The sequence below is a fragment of the Pristiophorus japonicus genome, chromosome 18, assembly GCF_044704955.1.
Source record: "Pristiophorus japonicus isolate sPriJap1 chromosome 18, sPriJap1.hap1, whole genome shotgun sequence".
In the NCBI taxonomy this organism is placed as follows: Eukaryota; Metazoa; Chordata; class Chondrichthyes; family Pristiophoridae; genus Pristiophorus; species Pristiophorus japonicus.
This window is the reverse complement of record NC_091994.1, coordinates 28,364,885-28,381,908: the sequence shown is the minus strand read 5'-3', so window position 1 is coordinate 28,381,908 and position 17,024 is coordinate 28,364,885. Positions and strand designations below refer to the sequence as shown.

General features: G+C 42.6%; 1 protein-coding gene across 6 annotated transcripts in view; it reads left to right on the top strand.

The window, feature by feature from the left end:
- nfic (nuclear factor I/C) overlaps nt 1-17,024 on the top strand; it is a 441,536-nt gene that overhangs the window by 28,621 nt on the left and 395,891 nt on the right. For all 6 annotated transcript variants that reach the window (XM_070859816.1, XM_070859817.1, XM_070859813.1 and 3 more), the window contains exon 2: nt 9,003-9,534. In XM_070859816.1, coding sequence (XP_070715917.1) covers nt 9,003-9,534 — 532 coding nt within the window. The remainder of the gene's footprint in view (nt 1-9,002; nt 9,535-17,024) is intronic.

Genomic DNA, 17,024 nt, shown 5'->3' with positions numbered 1-17,024 from the left:
GGTACAGCAGTTATCATGGGCGACTTTAATCTACATATTGATTGGGCTAACCAAACTGGTAGCAATGCGGTGGAGGAGGATTTCCTGGAGTGTATTCGGGATGGTTTTCCAGACCAATATGTCGAGGAACCAACTAGAGGACTGGCCATCCTAGACAGGGTGATGTGTAATGAGAAAGGACTAATTAGCAATCTTGTTGTGCGAGGCCCCTTGGGGAAGAGTGACCATAATATGGTAGAATTCTTTATTAAGATAGAGAGTGACACAGTTAATTCCGAGACTAAGGAAAGATAACTTCAATGGTATCAGACGTGAATTGGCTAGAATAGACTGGCGAGTGATACTTAAAGGGTTGACGGTGGATAGGCAATGGCAAACTTTTAAAGATCACATGGATGAACTTCAACAATTGTACATCCCTGTCTGGAGTAAAAATAAAACAAGGAAGGTGGCTCAACTGTGGCTAACAAGGGAAATTAAGGATAGTGTTAAATCCAGGGAAGAGGCATATACATTGGCTTGAAAAAGCAGCAAACCTGAGGACTGGGAGAATTTTTAATACAGCAGAGGAGGACAAAGGGTTTAATTAGGAGGGGGAAAATAGAGTATGAGAGGAAGCTTGCTGGGAACATAAAAACTGACTGCAAAAGCTTCTATAGATATGTGAAGAGAAAAAGATTAGTGAAAACAAACGTAGATCCCTTTCAGTCAGATTCAGGTGAATTTATAATGGGGAACAAAGAAATGGCGGACCAGTTAAACAAATACTTTGGTTCTGGAAATACTAGGGGACCGAGGGTCTAGTGAGAAGGAGGAGCTGAAGGAAATCCTTATTAGGCGGGAAATTGTGTTAGGGAAATTGATGGGATTGAAGGCCGATAAATCCTTGGGGCATCCCAGAGTACTTAAGGAAGTAGCCCTCGAAATAGTGGATGCATTGGTGATCATTTTCCAACAGTCTATCGACTCTGGATTGGTTCCGATGGACTGGACGGTAGCTAATGTAGCACCACTTTTTAAGAAAGGACGGAGAGAGAAAAAGGGTAATTATAGACCGGTTAGCCTGACATCAGTAGTGGGGAAAATGTTGGAATCAATTATTAAAGATGAAATAGCAGCACATTTGGAAAGCAGTGACTGGATCGGTCGAAGTCAGCATGGATTTATGAAGGGGAAATCCTGTTTGACAAATCTTCTGGAATTTTTTGAGGATGTAACTAGTAGAGTGGACAAGGGAGAACCAGTGGATGTGGTGTATTTGGACTTTCAAAAGGCTTTTGACAAGGTCCCATACAAGAGATTGGTGTGCAAAATTAAAGCACATGGTATTGAGGGTAATGTACTGACGTGGATAGAGAACTGGTTGGCAGACAGGAAGCAGAGAGTCTGGATAAACGGGTCCTTTCCAGAATGGCAGGCAGTGACCAGTGGGATGCCGCAGGGCTCAGTGCTGGGACGCCAGCTATTTACAATATACATTAATGATTTGGATGAGGGAATTGAGTGTAATATCTCCAAGTTTGCAGATGACACTAAGCTGGGTGGTGGTGTGAGCTGTGAGGAGGATGCTAAAAGGTGACTTGGACAGGTTAGGTGAGTGGGCAAATGCATGCCAGATGCAGTATAATGTGGATAAATGTGAGGTTATCCACTTTGGTGGCAAAAACACGAAGGCAGAATATTGTCTGAATGGCGGCAGATTAGGAAAAGGGGAGGTGCAACGAGACCTGGGTGTCATGGTACATCAGTCATTGAAATTTGGCATGCACATACAGCAGGCGGTGAAGAAGGCAAATGGTATATTGGCCTTCATAGCTAGGGGATTTGAGTCTAGGAGCAGGGAGGTCTTACTGCAGTTGTATAGGGCTTTAGTGAGTCCTCATCTGGAATATTGTGTTCAGTTTTGGCTTCCTAATCTGAGGAAGGACGTGCTTGATATTGAGGGAGTGCAGTGAAGGTTCACCAGACTGATTCCCGGGTTGGCAGGACTGACATAGGAGGAGAGCCTGGATCGACTGGGCCTGTATTCACTGGAGTTTAGAAGGATGAGCGGGGATCTCATAGAAACATATAAAATTCTGACGGGACTGGACAGGTTAGATGCAGGAAGAATGTTTCTGATGTTGGGGAAGTCCAGAACCAGGAGACAGAGTCTAAAGATAAGGGGTAAACCATTTAGGCTAAGATGAGGAGAAACTTCTTCACTCAGAGAGTTGTTAACCCGTGGAAATCCCTACCGCAGAGAGTTGTTGATGCCAGTTCGTTGGATATATTCAAGAAGGAGTTAGATATGGCCCTTACGGCTAAAGGGATCAAGGGGTATGGAGAGAAAGCAGAAAAGGGATACTGAGGTGAATGATCAGCCATTATCTTATTGAATGGTGGTGCAGGCTCGAAGGGCTGAATGGCGTACTCCTGCACCTGTTTTCTATGTTTTTATGTTTCAGGGTTTGTCCAATTTAATCCCATGTCTTTATTTAATTTCTCTCCTATTTCCCATATGTTTTCTCTAAGGTCATCTTGTCCCTAAGATCCGCTACCTGTTCCCTTGACCTCCATTGCCACTAAGCTGTTGACCACCCAACTTCCCTTCCTGGCCCCACTGGCCCCCATGCTACATTGTCAGTAATTTTCTCTCTTGGGGTACTATCCCCCTCTCGCCTCTAAACCTCCACAATCACCCCCCCTGCTTAAAAAAAAAAGCATCCTTGACCCCTCTGTCCTTGCAAACTACGACCCATCTCCAACCTCACTTTCCTTTCTAAAATCCTTGAACGTGTTGCTGCATCCCAAATCCATGCCCAATCTTTACATAACTCCAAGTTTGAATCTCTCAAATCAGGTTTCCCTCCAGCCACAGCACCAAAACATCCCTAACCAAATTCACAGATTCTATCCAGTTTTACTGTGATCATGCTGCATTTTCTCTCCTTGACCTCTTTGGAGCCTTTGACACAGTCGACTACACCATCGTCCTTTATTGCCTCTTCTCAGTGGGTCTCCCCTCGCTTATTCCACTTTTACCTATCCAGTCATAGCCAGCGCATCTCCAGCAGTGGCTTCTTTACCTGCTCCTGCACTGTTACCTTTGGAGTCCCCCAAATACCTATCCATGGCCCCCTCCTTTCCTCAACTACATGCTGGCCCTTGGCGATACAACCTACAGCAAAGGTGTCAGCTTCCACCTGTGTGCTGATCAGATCCAGCTATACGTCTTCACCACTTCCCCCGACCCGCGACTGCCTCTGTGCTGTCAGACTGCTTGTTTGACATTTCGTCTTTGATGAGCAGCGATTTTCTTAAGTTAAACATTGGGAAGACTGAAGCCATCGTCTTAGGCCCACCCTTGGCACTGATTCCATCCCCCTGCCTGACCATTGTTTCAGATTGAACCAGACTGTTCGCAACTTGGGTATCCTACTCAATCTTGATCTGAATTTCTGACTTTCTATACTCCATCACAAAGACTGCCTACTTCTACCTTCATAACTTCGCCCACCTCTGCCCTTGACTTAGCCCATCGGCTGTTGAAACTCTTACCCATGCCTTTGTCGCCTCGGATGTGCTTATTCCAATGCTTTCCCCTAGACCTTTTGCTAACTTCAGCTGATCCGAAACTGCAGTCCATAATCTTTTCCGCACCAAGTTCTGCTCACCCATCACTCCTGCCCTTGCTGACCTACATTAGCTCCTGGTTCTCCAAAACCTCGCATTTAAATTGATCATCGGGAAGAGCTCAAATCAGCAGATTACCAGAACTGTCTTTAAAATAAATGATCTCCAGTATTGCACCCAATGATGTATTGATAATTGACCAAATGATCCATTAAGATACTGAGTGAGCTTTTTTGTCTGTTATTGCAGTGCATGTGGCTGGGGATCATACGGTCTGCCTGCACAATGCTTGTAAATATCTATTTATCTGGTAAAATTTCAATTAGCTCAGAGATTTTGTGTGATCCTGGACACTGGATCGTTCTATTGCCTACATGACTTTGTTTTTTTTTGTTGTCTAGGATGCTATTTTTAGTGAGGCCTGTATAAACTCACCATGACAGCGTGGCTGCTTGTCTGTCTCTGTGACTGACCATGATGGCACGTGAAAACAATTAAGTCCCGGGTGAACTTTAGGACAGTGTTAGACTTTTGGGTTGGGAAATTTGCCATCTAATTTAGACAAAAGAATGACACCAGGAATGCTGAGAAACATTATCTTTGACTATGGTTGCTGTTCTGTGGGAAGAGCTCAAATCAGCAGATTACAAGTTGACAATGCAGTTTTATGTACTAAAGCTCCACCCACAGTGTGGTGATTATTGTGGCTACAGTGTAAAGAGGCCTCACTGCTGTTCAACAAGTTATGTATGTAGGAATGTGTATTTATTTATATCCTGTGTATCCCTGATCCTCAGTACATAGCTCCACTGAAATGAAAGTCTTAGATTTTTTTCATGGAGCACACATTCATTCATCCCTAACCTTTCATTAGTGTTCTCTTTGATAATCACCCCATCATTAGTACATTTAACTGTAACCTCTTTAGTTGGGAAACACTTGCTAAAGGTCCTGTTAATAGTGGGGTGATTACACTCGGAGTGACTGTGACTACCGGTCATTCTATTGTATTGGTATGGGACTTTGAGCCCTCCCTCGGAGAATTGGGGGTGTTGGCGTGAGGTGGTAATTTCCCCACTCGCCCTCAGAATTGTGGTCCTTGACATTGCAAACATCTCAATGGGAGTAATTGGAATCAAAGGGGGAAGACCCCCGCCCCCCACAGTTGTAATTTGAAGTTGTGGTTTAAAGTACAAAGGCCCACCGACATTTTACTTTTAAACAGGAAGGACTACTGAATCACCGAACCTGATCGGCTTAAGAAAAAGACAGCCTCAAAGAGAATTCGCGTTTGGGTGTGCTGATCCATCAAAAATAATCCCTGTGTTGACCTTGCGTTGTCAGCCTCGTTCAGTATAGTGTGGACTGTGTGCATGTTTGATTTGATGTTCTACAGAAAGCACAATTCTGATATATCAGAACAGACGTGGATGTATATTTCTGGTCTTCCGTTGTGAGACAGGAAACAGTTAAGCCATGCTAGCTGCAGAATGCAATCCACACGGCCAGTGGCGAATTCGCTTTGATACTATCTGTTACTTTGCAAGGTGCTGAATGTATATTTTGTGCTTTAAAGGGACAATGGCCATACACAGAGACGGGCACAGTCGAGGTTCACACCATGGCAGATAGCGCATTTGCAGTGGTGTGTACTCGCTGTGAATTCGACATGCTGGAATTGTCCTGGAATTATGGGAGCTAGCAGGAACAGGAGCTGAGCTTGTCCAAGCATCAGCCCCTGTGAGTATTGGATTTCTGTGTATGGCATTGAAAATAAGGGAAATTCCACTCTGGAATTTTGGCTGGCTAACATTAGAAAGGGTTAAGCAACCAGCAACAGCATTTTTGTGATAATTTAGGACACGGTTATAATATTGCTACCAATCTGCAGAGTAGCTGAGGAGTGCAACAGTCAAGCCAGCAGACCCATGTTACATTTGCTGTCTGCCCTTTGCTATGAACTCAGCAACAATGGACCTTTGTGCACATGGACTTTGATCGATATACAGAGCCCTGCTCCTCGGGTTGTTCATTTTTAGTATCAGGAGAGAAACAGCCAAAGCATCTGGTGTCTCATAATGTCAAATGATTGAAAAGTAAGTTTATAAAGTCCCACCTTGGATACTTTTTTAACTGCATCTTTGCTCTGGGCTGCAGTGCTCGCAGTGAGACTGACTACCTGTGCAAGGTGGATTGCATCTCTTGTTTCAGTGCAATCTGGATTCCCATCACAGACCCAACTCCTCAATTATACTATGCCATTTTCATGTCATTAAACATGGCTCGTATTGACACTAAAATAACAGTATAACTGCACCTTAAATATTACCACACATTTGATTAAATTATTTTAATTGATTGGCAAAATCCTACCCTAAAGCTATTAATACAAGAATTGGTAAGACTGTGTCTTGGAGAGTATATGGCTCTCTATTTTGTATCATTAGTGAATTTGATGTCAGAGATGATGGTAATTTGTTAATCTGACCATTGTTATTCACAAGACTTGATAATCCAGGACCGTTTGGGACAACAGGTGTTGTAAACTGTTATGTAAATGTGGTTTGTTTATCCAGCATTTTACTCTGTTAGAATGTACCATCAACTAATGTAGTCCGAGTGGGGATTTGTAAAAATTGGCCAAATGAGGCAAGGCTGCCACAGGCTTTTTCAAAATTCAGTATCCAAACAATGAATGATGTTTGTTTCATAGATGGTCCACTACTATCATTGATGCTGGCCTAGTCTGGATTAGTTAAATTTGTACATATCTCAGTACATATCTCTGCATCCTGGTCTTCCTCGTCCCTATCCTTGTAACCTCCTACAGCCGTACAGCCCCCCAAAAACTCTGCGTTCCTCCAACTCTGGGCCCTTGTGCACCCCCACTCCCTTCGCCCCATCATTGGTGGCCGTGCCTTCAGCCATCTAGGCCCTAAGCTCTGGAATTCCCGACCGAAATCTCTCCGCCTTTCCACCTCTCCTTCCTCCTTAAAACCTATCTCTTTGGCAAAGTTCGTGCTCACCTGTCCGAATATCTCCTTTGGCTTGGTGTCAGTTTTTTGTCGATTACGCTGCTGTGAAGTGTATTGCCACATTAATGGCACGATGCAAATGTAAGTTGTCGTGGCATATAACAAAAATACAAAGATTAACAGTATAGCAATGGAGAGAGAAAACAATGTGTAGCCTTCGGAGGTGTTAACTCTCTAAAAGTTATGTCTGGATATTGCATGAGGATCTATGTCCTCACTGTTATCTGAAACATGATCTGTAACTTTGTATATTGTGGAAAAATGGAAAACATCTGTTTAGTTCGATAAAAGCAAACATCATAGAAACATAGAAAATAGGTGCAGGAGTAGGCCATTCGGCCTTTCGAGCCTGCACCACCATTCAATATGATCATAGCTGATCATGCATTTCAGTACCCCATTCCTGCTTTCTCTCATCATCATAGGCAGCCCCTCGAAATCGAGGAAGACTTGCTTCCACTCTTAAAATGAGTCCTTAGGTGGCTGAACAGTCCAATATGAGAACCACAGTCCCTGTCACAGGTGGGACCGATAGTCGTTGAGGGTAAGGGAGGGTGGGACAGATTTGTCGCACACTCTTTCTGCTGCCTGCGCTTGATTTCTGCATGCTCTCGGCGATGAGACTCGAGGTGCTCAGCGCCTTCCCAGATGTATTTCCTCCACTTAGGGCGGTCTTTGGCCAGGGTCTCCCAGGTGTCGGTGGGGATGTTGCACTTTATCAGGGCGGCTTTGAGGGCGTCCTTGTAACGTTTCCTCTGCCCACCTTTGGCTCATTCGCCGTGAAGGAGTTCCGAGTAGAGTGCTTGCTTTGGGAGTCTCGTGTCTGGCATGCAGACAATGTGGCCTGCCCAGCGGAGCTGATCAAGTTTGGTCAGTGCTTCAATGCTGGGGATGTTGGCCTGGTCGAGGGCGCTAATGTTGGTGTGCCTGTGCTCCCAGGGGATTTGTAGGATCTTGCGGAGATATTGCTGGTGGTATTTCTCCAGCGACTTGAGGTGTCTATTGTACTCCAGCCTCTTGAGGTGTCTACTGTACATGGTCCATGTCTCTGAGCCATACAGCAGGACGGGTATTATTACAGCCCTGTCGACCATGAACTTGGTGATAGATTTGAGGGCCTGGTCTTCGAACACTCTCTTCCTCAGGCGGCTGAAGCCTGCACTGGCACACTGGAGTAGAATGCTGTAAAATAAGAACAAATGCAAATTCACAGCATTACTTTTATATTAATCAAAATCCTCAACTCCTTCAAAGGAATATCACCATGCATAGTGATGAAATAAGATCTCCTTGTCTGGTACGTTTATATTCAATAACCACTGGTGTAAATCCAACACTTGTTCCATCATAAACTATGCTCAAACTGGGAACGGTTGAACAAGTTACTGGTTTAGTTATATTCTATTAGCTAGGGGTTTTTTTTGTTGCATATTTTGAAATGATTGGTTATAGTTTTTGTGTAACTTCAGCAGAAATATTGTAGTTTAACTAAGGAGTGAAGTCACTGGACTGATGATACATTGCATTTTAACGAGCGGCGTAAGTAAGTGTTGAGGTGGTAGCTTTGACTTCTCATTGGCTGTAGTAGAGCTAATGTGACCAAGCAAATTCGTTAAGTTTCAGTTTGAAACATTTCAGTCATTTCTAAAGAACAACTCATTGGTTGTTAACACTGATATCCAGGTGTGCAAGCATGTATGTGCCGAGCTTCACCTGCCTTACTAGAACACGATGCGGAGGCGGCAGTATAACTGCATCACTCTCGCACCGGTACTTACAATGTAACCACACTGTACATAAAATGATGTACTGTGTCTTTAAATGTGCATGTCACGAGATAATACGAGTGAGCAGTTAGATTGGCGAGGAATGACCAATACCGAGAACACGTCTTATCTGTTCTGTTAATCAGAAAATCTGAAAGGTGACAGAAACCAAACATTAGGAAAAGGGTCACCGATCCCTGTTTAATGAGACTTTCTATCCCCGAGAGAGATCCGAGCTGGACAAAGCTGATTGCAGTTCATGCTGCCTATTTGTTTCTACATTCAGATGTAAAGTTGATTAAAGATTTGTTCAATAGGAAAGCAAGAGCTCTTAACACTGGAGGTGATCCAAAAGAGTAGGTGAGAAAATCTTTCACTTAGAATTGCAGAGCTACATTGCCATGGCAAAGTGTTACCGGCATGTGTATAATATTTTTGTCACCTGATTACTGACAAATATCTGGGAGAGCTTTTCCAAAATCTTTTGTATGTTCTGTATTGCTATAATGACCTGCCAATATAAAATATAAGATGGATGCCCAAAGTTATTAACTACTGCGTCTGAAACTTTGTTATCTCTTATCAGGATGAATTTCATCCATTCATCGAGGCACTTCTTCCACATGTCCGTGCATTTGCCTACACGTGGTTCAACCTACAAGCTCGGAAACGAAAGTACTTCAAGAAGCACGAAAAGCGGATGACAAAGGACGAAGAGAGAGCAGTGAAAGATGAGTTGCTGAGTGAGAAAGCAGAGGTGAAGCAGAAGTGGGCCTCGAGGCTGCTTGCCAAGCTGCGCAAGGACATCCGTCCTGAGTACCGCGAGGATTTCGTGCTGACCATCACAGGGAAGAAGGCTCCCTGCTGTGTTCTCTCCAATCCGGACCAGAAAGGCAAAATAAGACGCATCGATTGTTTACGGCAAGCGGATAAGGTTTGGAGGTTGGATCTGGTGATGGTGATCCTGTTTAAAGGGATCCCTTTGGAAAGTACTGATGGAGAGCGTCTGGTGAAGTCCCAACAGTGTAGTCACCCCATGCTGTGTGTGCAGCCCCATCACATAAGTGTTTCAGTTAAGGAACTTGATTTATACTTGGCATACTTTGTGCAAGAAAGAGGTAAGTGGCATCATGATTAGTTTTCCATGTTTAACTTGCGCCTTTTCTCCACCATAGCACTCTACAGTCACTGTGAAAAGCTTGCAAAGATTGCTTGTACAAAAGTTACACTTTTTAAAATGGTAATCTCACTAACAGATTGTATTATATTGCACTGGGTACCCGTGTCTGTGAAAACCCTGCATAAATAATGGGCAAAGCCAAACTGACACGGCCCCATTGCCTAACTGTAGCAAGTGGCATTCATGTGGAAACACACTATCTGGATATGTCAAGAACCTGATGGAAAAATGCTTCATTATTATAATGAAATGTTATTTTGGGTGCTAAAGTTTTGGTTTTACAGGTCAGTTATTTAAAACTATTTTAATCCGAGCCCAATCGTATATCTTTAAACTGCCATAGTTTGTTAAGAACATTTTTTTTACCTGATTAACAATTAAATTATAAGGACATATAAAAAATATTATTAACAAATTCTTATAACTCTCAGAATTATGTTCTGGTTCAAACCAGGCTCTCCCTCAAATCTTGTCAAAAATAGAGTCTGCTAGATTGCAAATATTCTATGTGACCATATGTGCTACATAATTAAAGGAATCCACAATAACCTAGATAGAAATAAGTGTTACTAATATTAGTAAACTAACACATAACGTGTTGGATAATATTTCTTTGTTTGCTGTTTTAGCCAATGTGTTAACTCCTTTAAAATAAACAGGTTAATGCCTCCATTAAAATAGTGAACTCAAATGTATTAAATATTCATTTGCTAATATTGACAGCAGTAATTTCTAGCATGGTAATTTTAATGCTTTTATCGAGTATTAAAACATAAAATTTGATTTTTTTTCTCGAGCGTGTAAAGTTATTTTAATGGAGGTTTGCTTTCCTGGAACTTCATGTTCCTGTGCAATCAGCCCCCTTGATTCCTGCGGGACTGCATTAACTGGATGCAAATAAGAGCCTCTCAGTTCTGCAAGTGCAGTACATTTCAAATTCAGAGGTTAAAGAGACAATATCCATTTTGTTCACACATGAGCTTATCAAAAGCCTCATTTACACTGCGAGGTGACTTTCCATTCTGATCGGAGCTGGAAAGGACACCTCCTTGTTTACCTATGCTTCTGGGCTAGCCCAGTGCACACACTGGCTTGTATCTAGCTGCTAATCCAATGTATGTTGTATAGAATTATTCAGGACAAAAAATCTACCAAGACTTGAATAAGAGTGTTTCTTACAGAGGGTGCAGTGCACAAATTCTGGGCTGAATGACTGTGTAAAACAGCAAAGATTGTAATATCCCTGTCCTGTTCTTCCTGGCACAGCATTACTTTATTGCTCTTAATAGAAAAAAAAGGATACTGTGATTTCATACTGTAAAATATTATCTGTTGTCATTAAAGGACTTGTAGTTTGGGGCTGGAGGTGTCAGTTGAACTTGGCAAATCTCACTCAGCAACTACTCTCACATTTCAGGTCATTTGTTCGCAGCAGGCTGGTTCTCAGCATATCTTGTGCAAGGATTTGTCTGTATTTGCTGTTTGATTGTTTGTTTAAAAACCCATATAGAGTAGATAAGAAACCACGGCATACTAAGAAATAAAGCTCTGAATGCTATTGGACCCATTACAGGTGAATGCGTTTTGTAATTCAACAGCAGGAGGTAGTTTATTTCTTAAGGAAACACGAGTTACAAACAAAAGCTGCACAACTTAGATTTTCTATATTTTAAATAATTGTTTCCCCATGTGGGCAAAATTTGGAGATGTTCAGATATCTGATAAAGGGGCAGGATAACACTGTACTAGTCTTTAGAGAGTCAAACTGGTTGGTAAATTGACAAAATAGCAAGGGTATGGTTACCAGGGAGTGTGATCAGGGCAATGCAGGGCCCACGACTTTATTTTATAGAGTGATGGGGAAGAGGAGGAAGGAGATGGAAGTAGTGTCTCAGTCAAGATAGGGAGGTTATATGATGATCCAGGAAGTGATGGTAATGCATCTGTTCTTCCTCTCTTCCGTGCCTAGTGGCACATGAGGCAACCCATTGCTTCCTTGCTTTTGCATCCAGCGGATCATGCTCTGGATTATTTCTATAATGGACACCCCTTTATTAAGTGGACAGATTGTTAACTTGACAAGGGAGGGGGTGGGGCAGGCAGCAAGTTGCGATTGTGGGAGGGGGATAGTCACTCCTCTCACATTGGTCGTGAGTATCCCGCTAGATATCAGCCCAATATTCAGAGGCCGGAGCACTGGTCTCCTGCTTGCCGGAGCTGCGATGGGGGAAGGAGACACTCTACCCTTATTGGTCAACCCAGTATTCAGAGACTGAACACTCATCTCTGCTCACCGAGGCTGTTTGGAGTGAGGCTCAAACCCAGAAGGTGCTGACTCAGAGGCGGGTGAGCACTAAACCAAGGCTCACACCACAAGTAACACTTCAGGGTGAAGTAAAATTAAAATAATCATTCTATTTTGGGAAGATTTATAGTAAAAGAAATTAGTAGCCATTTTGGATGAAGAACCGCATAACACAGTTCATTTCACAAACTGCATGGTGCTGTAAATCATAACCAGGGCAGCTCTTGATAATCAACCCAACAGTTGTATTACTAAACCTAATTTCCATTATCGTGAGTAAAAAGCAACATACACCAAATGTTACATAGAGAATTGATCTATTTTTGTATCTTCATAATGTAAGAGGCTGTTTTTTGTGTGATTAACATGTCATTTCATTAGCAATGACATAATTAAGCACGATCAAAAGGAATCTTTACTCCCACACACTGTTTCATGAAACCAGTCTTCTCACTCCCTTCAGCACACTCAGAGTTCAGCGGAATCGCTCATTTACTTACTCAATTCCTGAGACATTTCAGACCTTTTTTCAAAACAAAATCTGCCACATGTTTTTTAATATTTAACCTTTTCCTCCTCTCAGGACCATTATAATGAGAGCTGTAATGTTGGGTAGTGAGTGACAAACAATCTGATAATACATTTTCATAACATTGCTGGAGTTTCCCTTCAAAAAATCATCAGTGACAGCACTCCAACATAAATATGCTTCAGTTGTCATTGTGCAACTTTACTGACATTTCATCAAAGGTTTCAGATCACCTTTATCTGCAGCCTCTAGCTTCATGCTCAAGATTAATGACCAATTTGCAGTGTGCAAACACGCAAGAACGAGATCAGAGTTCAAATGTTAGATACTCTGTGGCTGAGTACCCTGCCTTCAGCCACTTTATCGAAATGAAAATCAAGTCTTTCCTTGGCCAATGCTTTCATTGCCCTTTATTTCAAGTTTGCTCGTGAAAAGATGAGTAAATTAACGAAAAGATACACATCAGTGTGAGGCTTAGTTTGCATTAGTTATTTCTGTTAAGCATTTTCTAGATTCTAGTCATACTGATCTGTGTAAAGAAGTCTTCTGTACGCACACCCAGTGATGATTTGTCACAAACTGTTGTGTACTAATCGTTTCTGCTCTACTCCAGCCATTTCTTCACACTGCTGTTCCAGTAGAATCTTCAGCAGGGAGGAAATCCTGGTGTACCATATCAAATTATAATGGCTGCAGAATTTATTATACAGTCAGAATACCAAGACCAGCATGTTGCGATTATTAAGATCAGTGCATTATTCAGCCCATTTCCTGAGGGTGCATTAAAGGTGATGGCTCAGAAACAAAAACAATGGGCCAGAATTTGCGGTGGGTATGACTGCGTATTCTCAGAGTATGCCGTCAGACCAGCTTTAGAAGGGACCGCAAGTTCTGGATTTGCTATATCCTGAAATTGCAATCTGTCAAGTTAGGCCTTGACAGGTCATCCGCACCGACACTGCAGCGACAGTGAAAAACGAACTGCTAGGGCAGAGTTCAACTGGCGAGCAATTACGTACGGAAATTTTACGGCTGGTGCAAACGGGTGCAGAGCCAGTCTCCACAGCGTAAGGCAAGTGCAAGTAAAAAATTGTGAGGCCGGAAATTGAAGCATTTTAGGATTTTGTCAATGGAAAGTATTTATTTGTCCGTGAAAAGCTTGGAGGAAGCAGTTCCTACATTGCTAAAATGATTTATTTTATTGGCATCTATGTGGAGCATAAGCTTGAAAAAATCGAAGCTGAAAATATAAATGTTTATCCCGGAAGGCTCTAGTAATGAAGGTTTGTTTTTTTTCCTTTCGGAGATCATAAATGAATGAGAGACATTCTGTTTGATGATTGGAGCACCAGGCCCAAGTGATCCCAGGTACATTCCCACACCTGTTGTACCCCTGGGATCCGTGGGCCATTACGCTGCCCTCTAGTATGCAGCTTCAAACAGCAAGTTCGCAAAGGTGGGTCCCCATCAAGTAAGTTTGCATTCTGTTTGAATGCTGGCGGGCTACTCCCTAGGTAGGCCACAGACCGCAAAATCCAGGCCTTTATTGTTGGATTTGTGAGTAGATTTGATTCAAAAAAACAAAAGTCAATTAACCTGGCTCAAAGGGATATCATTCAGAGCTTACAATGAATTGTGCACTGTTCAAAACAAGATAGTGATTCTTGTTCTTGGCATGCTTTGCATTATGTGCTACACAGAGGTAGGAACTAAACCAGTAGAACGATAACAGTGACACAGGGCCTGATATGAGCTATGGTTTTTCTGAAAGCGTACAAGTAAAACCAAAATATTGGCAAAACGTTCAGCTAATCTCTTGACAATCTGCGATTCAACAAATGTCAGTTGTCTTGTTGTTAAGATGGTTGGAGCACGGAGTTTGTATTGTTACCTCAGAGTCAGCTTGTGTTGTCTGCCTTTTGTGAACAGCAGTCAGATGATTCAAGTATTTTTTTAAAATCCCATTTTCTCTTTCAGTGGTTTCACAACCTTTACAACTAGGTGAGCTCATCCCCACGATTCAGAAGCTGTATCTTTGCGTAGTCTACCCTTCAGATGGTGGGTGATCCCGGTTAGCAATTCCCCAATTACAGTCGTTGCACACTGGACTGTACGTACACTTGCACTATGTTCAGAACCACCTTGGCAGGAGGAATATCAAAACACAGCTTACAGCCTTGACAAGCTAAAATAACTCAAATATTTACATACAATTTGAGAAGCATAAATAAACGTTGTAAACAGACAACACTAAACAGTACAATTTGCAGTGATAGTCAAAGATTGAAGAACATAAGGGGTTAATTTTATCCTCTTACCACATCTATCTCAGCAGAATTTTGAGGTATAGTCTTCAGTTTGAACAACATAGTTCCAACAAAAATATCCTGGCTTTCCCCAGCATTACATTTTAGGTTCTTGAGTCTTTCCTTTGTCAGGATTCAGTGGGAACCTTCCCTCTGAAGCCAAAGAGACGGCCTTTTTAATCCAGTAATTATTTTTGATGTTAGCCGCTGTTTTGATGCAACAAGCAAACATTAACGATATCAACATTCATAAACACAATTGGCAAATGAGGTTGGGTGATCAGGCAAAACACAAGAATATTAATTTCAGCAAAACCATTAGCAAAAATGCTTTGCTTGCTCAAACTATTTCACCGGGATCAAATAGCTTGCCTCAAGGCTTCCTGACACTCAACAGGCCATCCAGATAAATTCAAACATGTAACCCATTTATTTAGTTGCAAACTATCTTCTACAAGCAGTTAATATACAACTTCCTCTGCAGAATGAGAGGTGTCGCTCACCAAAACTCAGCTGCCATAACTGCGCGAATTATCATTCCAAATTCATGATCTTAACCGAACACAAGGTCAGAGGTTATCCTCATTGGTATTCTAGACTGGTGGAGGACAGGGAGCGGGTGGTAGTAGTTTTAAAGGGCTCAAAATGGCCCAGGAGTTGCTCCATTTTTTTTTTTGGAGCAACTTGATTTTTCTGGAGTATCTTAAAAATCCCCATTTTGCACATTCAATTTGCGCCAGTGTAAGTGAGTTAGTTAGGATTTTTTTAGTTTTGTCTTTTTTTCAAAAGGGGGCGTTACCAGCCACCAATGCCCATTTTGGCCATTTAAGCCTGTTTTGGCCATTTAGGCCACTTTGGACAGCTAATAGTTACTCCAAACTAACAGACCAGCGTATGTGGCCACTTGTGGCCGCATAGAAAATCCTTGCGGAGAGTTAAGAAATCAGTGCAGGTAGGTACATCGGAGACCATTCTGCCAGAGATAGGGGCGGGAAGGGAAGCGGAGAGGCCTTGCAAAGCTCTAAACAAAGCACAACAAGTAGTAAGCATTTAAGAAAACGTAAAAACATTCAAGAAGAAATAGAAAATAAAACTAAGTCCTATCTTCATATCAAAACTCTGCCCGGGAAGTCAGCGGGCCGGCCGGTGCAACAGAAGCAAGTCAGTCCTACCCTACCTTCATCTTCAGCCCGCGAACAGCGACGCAGCAAGTCCAGATTCCAGTCCCAGGGAGCCCTATCTCAGCCCCAGCTCCAATCCCTTCCCAAAGAATCCTCTCTGTCTGACCCCACTCCTGTTCCTACTCAGCTTATCGAAAGCTAGCTTTAGGATGTCTTGCCTGGCACTTTTTGTTTAAAGAAGTGAGGATTGTTGACGAAGTCTTCATTTGAAACACTTTTGTGGCATTGTTTTTCATATCTGACTCGACCTTCTGTTATGAAGAAAGCAGCCGACTTCACAACCCTCACACTTGTAAACATCGGGATCAGCCTCAGTGCGTTCCACAGCTTGCCCGGCCGGTGCGTGAGACTACTCGGCCAGGGATAGGGGCGGCGAGCATCGGGTCCCTCCCACACAAGCTGCAGGATTCGCTGGGGGTGAGGAGCTACTGCGCATGCACGCACACTCCAATGCGCATGTGGAGAGCTGCCGGCACTGTTTCTCACGCAGGACCCTAGTTCCGCCCCCCCAATCTAGTGGCACCGGGAGAGGCAACACAGCGGCCAGAATTGCGGGACATTTTTTCAGCGCCCTTTTCATCCCACAAAAGCGGCGCAACTCCGGTGAGTGCAGCAAAAATCTGCAGGGGCCAATTTTGAGCCCATTGAGACAGGGAAAAAACCCTTCGATTTTTGTTACATTAGTTTACAAAAGCATATAAAACAATAATAGGACACATTTTTCACTTTCAGCAAAAACAGTATGAAATACATTCATGATAGTTAATTCAATTCAACCCCACCCTCCTTACAAAAACTGGATCATAATTAGGGAAACTTTTATTTTATAATATAGTCTCATTGGCCATTTTGGCAACACCATCCCAGAGAGGTACTTTTGTAAGAGTTACAGTTTTGATTCCTCTTTATGATAACTTCAAACCTGTAGTTATATTTGTGAAATTCCCTTTGTATAACTGGGTCTCCATATCACAGACATCACCTGGCTGGTTACAACATGCCAGCTTACAGGATATTAGTTAATCTCCAGACTGAGGAATACCTCCTGGAGGAGATGAATTGCATTGGCAAATGAAGTTTTCTTTCTCCTGGAGCAGATAGTTGGAC